Source organism: Solanum verrucosum, unplaced genomic scaffold (genome assembly GCF_900185275.1).
Source record: "Solanum verrucosum unplaced genomic scaffold, falcon-dt-bn FXZP01000183.1, whole genome shotgun sequence".
Classification (NCBI taxonomy): Eukaryota; Viridiplantae; Streptophyta; class Magnoliopsida; order Solanales; family Solanaceae; genus Solanum; species Solanum verrucosum.
The window spans coordinates 5,170,655-5,176,172 of NW_026020430.1; the positions used below are offsets into that span (position 1 = coordinate 5,170,655).

At 29.3% G+C, this 5,518-nt stretch overlaps 1 protein-coding gene across 1 annotated transcript; it reads right to left on the bottom strand.

The window, feature by feature from the left end:
• Positions 1-865: 865 nt before the first annotated feature.
• On the bottom strand, positions 866-5,106 carry LOC125807666 (protein LIGHT-DEPENDENT SHORT HYPOCOTYLS 4-like). Its single transcript, XM_049487402.1, has 3 exons — positions 4,518-5,106; positions 3,885-4,197; positions 866-1,042 (listed from the first exon to the last, which is right to left on the bottom strand). Exons 1-3 carry the CDS (start codon positions 4,812-4,814, stop codon positions 1,014-1,016), a joined length of 639 nt encoding a protein of 212 aa, XP_049343359.1. The 5' UTR covers positions 4,815-5,106; the 3' UTR covers positions 866-1,013.
• Between the last annotated feature and the right edge of the window lie 412 nt (positions 5,107-5,518).

The window sequence follows — 5,518 nt, forward strand, 5'->3', positions numbered from 1 at the left end:
GTTTAAGGGAATTTTTGAACCAAAGTATTAACGCTAAGGGCATTTTTGAGCCAAACTATAAACGGAGGGCATTTTTGTTCCTTTCACATAGTTTAAGGGCATTTTTGACCCTTTTCCCAAAAATTTAAAACACAAATAATGGTATTGGGTTCAGCCAACTCATACTTGTACCATTGTACTTTTAGCTTCTCCCCTATTTCTCAACCAAAAGATCCCTAAATATAGTTTTTTATTGTTTTAATTTATTTATTTGGTTTTAACTTGGTATGAAGTTTAAAAAAGTAAAAAGAAAATTTATCTGATTTAATGTCTTAAAATTCAAAACTATTATTTACTTTCTCAAATTTCATGCTAAATCAAAATCATACAAATAAATTGAAATGGAAAAAAATAGTGTTAGAGACCCTCTTTTCTTCCTGCAGAAACAGTTGCAAAAAGTTATAGTAAATGCGAGCTTTGATTTTCTGTCCCCTACTTCAGAAGAGTACAATACTATATATATATATTTATTTATTTGTGGTTTTGAATTTATGTGTATTCTCTCTCTCACTCCAATGTATTTCATAGACCTTTCTGAAGGATTCAAGTAATTGATACATTAATTTCATGAATAATTAAGCAGTTGCACTTAATTGATTTACTTCCCCCCTTTCTTTTAGCTCATTTAAAAATAATGTTTTCCCCCCTTCTTAGAAATATTTTAATTCTAACTTTCCAAATGACAAGCTTAAGATTACTAAATTGAATGACATTTTAATATATTTGACATATCTATAATTTAAGATTATGAGATTTAAAAGTCTTCATTATTTTCTTATAGTTAGTATCAAGTCAAAATATGTCAAATAAATTAAAATTGAGCGAGTTTGAAATAAAGTATATATAGAACAAAGTAAAAAGCCCAATATAGCACTGCACAAGTTTAATTTATTAAAATTTTTGATTTTGTCACTATTTGAACCTCAAATTAATCCCATGGTTTTGCGCGGCCTGAAGGTATAGCTGCTGAATCGTCAGAACTCAAATGGTAATGCACCTTTACCTTTTAGAGGGGAAAAAAAAACAAAAATAAATGATAGTGAGCTAAATATATGTAAAATATACTGAGAAAAAAAAAATGAAGAGTAAATTATATAGGTATTATGGAGTACTCATTTAAAATTATGATCATGACTATAGTAATAGTAACTCTTGTCAAATAATTAATATATGGATAGCTTTACAAGTCAAGTAACTCATTGATATTTCTAACATCTTCAATCTCAAACAAGTTGGAATCAACTAAATTTTTCTTATTTGAACAAAGAATACTTAACTATTCTAGCTTCTTTCCTTTGCTTTATTCTCTCTCTATATATATGTAAATTATATCATGCTATAATATAGTCTGATCTGGTCCTTTAGCTTGTGGTCGTTAGCCTTTGTCACATATAATGAGCAGTTTTTGCTTCAAGAAAACAAAGACCATACACTACATCAAAAATGATCTTTAGCGATAATTAATTAATAAATAACAATAGCTCAATTGTCACTAAATATGTATGTATTTTTAGCGGCAATTAACGCTCTTTGTGTATGTCCCTAAAGTCTTGTGCGACATTGAATCTAATGTCACTTAACTTATGCAGATAAAGACTTTAACACTCTTTATAATGTGTCTATTTATTACTGCTAAAAATTGTTTTTGTGGTAGTTATATGCCAACTTTCACTTCAATCCAAGTAATTAGACAGTTCAGTCAAACATATTAGGATCTTGCTTTATAGATGTGACCCTGATTTTTCTTTATTGTCCAGATTAAGTTGTCTGGACTTCTCAAAATTGTTATTGTATTTGTATTGGATTTTGCAAAATACACTATTTTGGAGTATATGACATAAACTCATCGATATTTTTAAAAAATTCGAGCAACATATATAGGTATAATCAAAGATTAGCTGGAAAAAATAAAAGTAAAAAAAGGAGATAAATACAGTATTTCTTTTAAGTGTAACATCGTAATGTTGTGTAGCAATTTCATTAACGTTCTTAGTAAGAAGCATGAACAGTTTTAGTATAAGAGCATGCAACAATTGGAAAGTACATTAAAGCTGCAAAAGTTGGAAAGCGGAAGAGCAAAAGAATATATATTATGAGGTCTTACATTCAAATTTCATTGAAAACAAAAATATTAAGAGCATGTTTGGAAGGACACCCTGGTAATTGAATTTGGTATAGTTGATATAATTACACTGTCTTGTCCTGTTTGGAGGGACATGTAATTACTTGGTCAGCATGTAATTGGTGTAATTGGCAGGGGGTAATTACACTCTACAATTCACAAGCAGAAACTGTGAATTGCTGGTAATTACATGGTGTAATTACCACCCTATTACTTTTTCATATTTTTTAATTTCTATTTTATTTTTTTTTGTTTTAATTTTTTTTACTTTTATTATTTTAATCTTTCTATTTTTATTTTTATTATTCTAAAAATTTGTAAAAGTCTATTTTTTATTTTTTATTATTATATTTCATTTTATTCTTATCAACCTTACTTTACATGATTCTATGTAATTTTCTCGTATTATCTATTTCTTTATGCCATGCTTATTTTCTCATTAGCATAATTTTATGACTATTCTAATTTTTAAATTAAAATAGAATTTATTGTTAAGTAAGGTTATAGACTTACGTTTTCTTTATTATGAAGAAATAAAAATAAATCATATTTATTGCTATGTTGAAATTTGTTATAAGAGTATTATGTTAAATTTTTTGTTTTGAATTTATTACTTATGTTGTTTTTTCAGTTTCATTTGTTTTAGTAATATTGAATTACATTGCACGTCATTTTTTAATTAAACTTGATAGATTATATTTTTGTCAAACATTTAATAATTTATGATATTTTATTTATATATTACTATTCTTTTTATCAAACATGCATTTCACAATGTTCGTATAAACTTCATACTTTTAGTTGTTACAATCAATTCAATTGAAATATATTAATTTGAAAAAATATAAATCAATTATTTTTTCATAATATTAGTTACAGTAAATATGTTTATTAATTAATATATTTTCAAAAAAGAATATATATCTTAAATATTTAATTTAATGTCATTTGTAAAATTTCTGATTTTTCTAGTATAAATTTTAAATGATTAATTTTTTATTTTTAAAATTTATTATAATTTTATGATTGCAATAGTGCATCCAAACAGAACATGTGTAATTACACTGTGACATCCAAACAAGACATGTGTAATTAACTGTGGTAACCAAACAGGTCAGTGTAATTATTAGACTGTGTAATTACTAGACTGGTAATTACTACCCTAGTAATTACACCAATTCCAATTACTTGGTGGCTTTCCAAACAGACTCTAAGCAATTTCTTTTCATTTGCCCTAAATCTCGAAAGAGATATTCGGCATGCATTAGTATTGATAATAGATAACATATATTCATAAAATTAGTCGCGCACAAACTAATCCAAACACCCTGACTATAAATTATTATTATTATTATTATTAGCAGGAATCTTAGATTGTGTTCATGGTTCCAAACTTCCGGGACATTTGCTACATAGGAATAAGGGATAATATATAATTACGGGATAAAAAGTTATTTATTGGGATATTAGTTAGTAATGAAATTATTTAAATCATCATTATCTGGTGAAATATCTCAATCAATAAATATAGAATAACTTTATCTATCCCAATAGGCCAATACCCATACAAACAACCCCTTAAAAAATTAACTTTTTAAACATATTTATTGTCTGTAAATGACTTGACACTTTTGTATCTCATGAATGGCAAAAGTTCATACCAAAATCTATTCGATTGAAGCAAAAATGGTAAAGAAAACAATAATTTAACGTTCAGGTTCACCTGATAGTGGTGGCGATGACAGTGGCAGTTGTACTGACGTGGACAACTGTTGCGGTGGTGGTGGAGGAGGAGGGCGTTTCCGTTTTTTCTTCTTCTCGTAACTAACTCCCCTCGCTTTGGACTGTAAATCACGAACCTCGCGAAGATAAAGCCTAACAGCACGAGCACCAAAAGGGTTCATCTCCGGCTTCCCTCCATTTTCTTCATAAGCCGCTCTAAGTCGTCCTACCAATGCGTCAAGGCTCCCCCAAGCTTGCTTTAGCGGACACGGACACGGTGCTGGCGGATTCGGATGCCCATAAAACGGACACATCTGAATCGAATCACAAACGGGTGAAAAAGTTATATATTTGAAAATTACTCCCTTAACATCACAATTGAATATTTATAAGCTTTTAGTCAAAGAAAAAATTACTAGTTAACTTTCAAAATTCAAACTATGTCACATAAATTGAGTAATTGAGAGATATATAGTACCAAATGTAAGATCGTCAGATGCAGATGTTTTTGAGTTTCTTCAGTAACAATAGATTATTGAGTTCAATTCAAATATTTTTAGTTATTTTAATACATATACAAAATTTAAGCAAAAAGTTACTGAATTCTGGAGAGAATATAATCGGATGATCCTACCGGAGTATGAACTTTAGTCTTGCCGAATTGATCAAGGTAACGAAGGAATTCAAGGACGTGAGCACCACTGCATCTAGAGAGCGTGAGTGGAGGCCTGTGGTTTCTCAGGTACTGACCGAACGTGTTCCAATCCCGCCGCTTCTGATTTTCATATCTGCTACTTGAGCTAGCTGGTGCCGCTGGTGCAGCAGCAGATGAAGAAGAAGAAGTTATCTCGATGTTGTTAACTGTTTCGATGTTGATTTTCTCGTGATGATGATGATTCGAACTCTCCACTAATTCCGTAAAAGAAGCCATAAATACGTCTTTAGGATCGATCTTTATCTTCCTTATTCTAGATCGGTCGCTTTATTGAGTTTGTTACTGTTCATCGTCAGAGTAACAAAATTAAAAAAAAGGAAAGTGAAGAAATATTCGTATGTTTGAACAATACTAGAAAAAATTGGAAGAGTACTGGTATAGCTAGTTTTGTTTTTTTCTGAAAATGATCAATAATTGGTACTTTTTCTTTAGCTAAAATTGGGGAAGCAAATTTTTTTGGTATTAATGGGGTAGAGAAGAGAGAACAGAGGGGGGAAGTGTACTGTTTGTTTAGGGTTTATATGGAAATGAATTGGAAGGGAGTGAAAATATAATGTGATATAAAGGGAGTAGGACATGTTGTTTTCTTCCATTTATGCCAAGTACCAAAATGCCCTTGCTACATGTGAGAAATTAAATAGTACTGTTCTATAATTAATTACTCCCATTCTCTACTAACTACTACTCCTATATATTCATTTATATATAATATAATATAAACTTGATATTTGGTTGACAATTATGGACATGATGGACTTTTTTGTGTGTTTAATCACCTTAGCTTATTTAATTTTTTTTGGATCTAACTAGTTTAGGTTCCAACACTTTAAATAAAAAGGGTGTATGTCATACATTAGATATTATGGTAAGATGTTAGTTTTTTGGTCTAAGTTTTGGAATGAAAAGAATTTTAATTAGTA

What these genes read in the sequence shown, in the direction of transcription:
- LOC125807666 (XM_049487402.1), bottom strand. Translation starts at nt 4,814, where the DNA reads ATGGCTTCTTTTACGGAATTAGTGGAGAGTTCGAATCATCATCATCAC. An exon ending in AGACTAAAGTTCATACTCCG is followed by an intron (nt 4,198 to 4,517) that starts GTAGGATCATCC and finishes GATTCGATTCAG; the next exon opens with ATGTGTCCGTTTTATGGGCA. An exon ending in GTCATCGCCACCACTATCAG is followed by an intron (nt 1,043 to 3,884) that starts GTGAACCTGAAC and finishes CCCCTCTAAAAG; the next exon opens with GTAAAGGTGCATTACCATTT.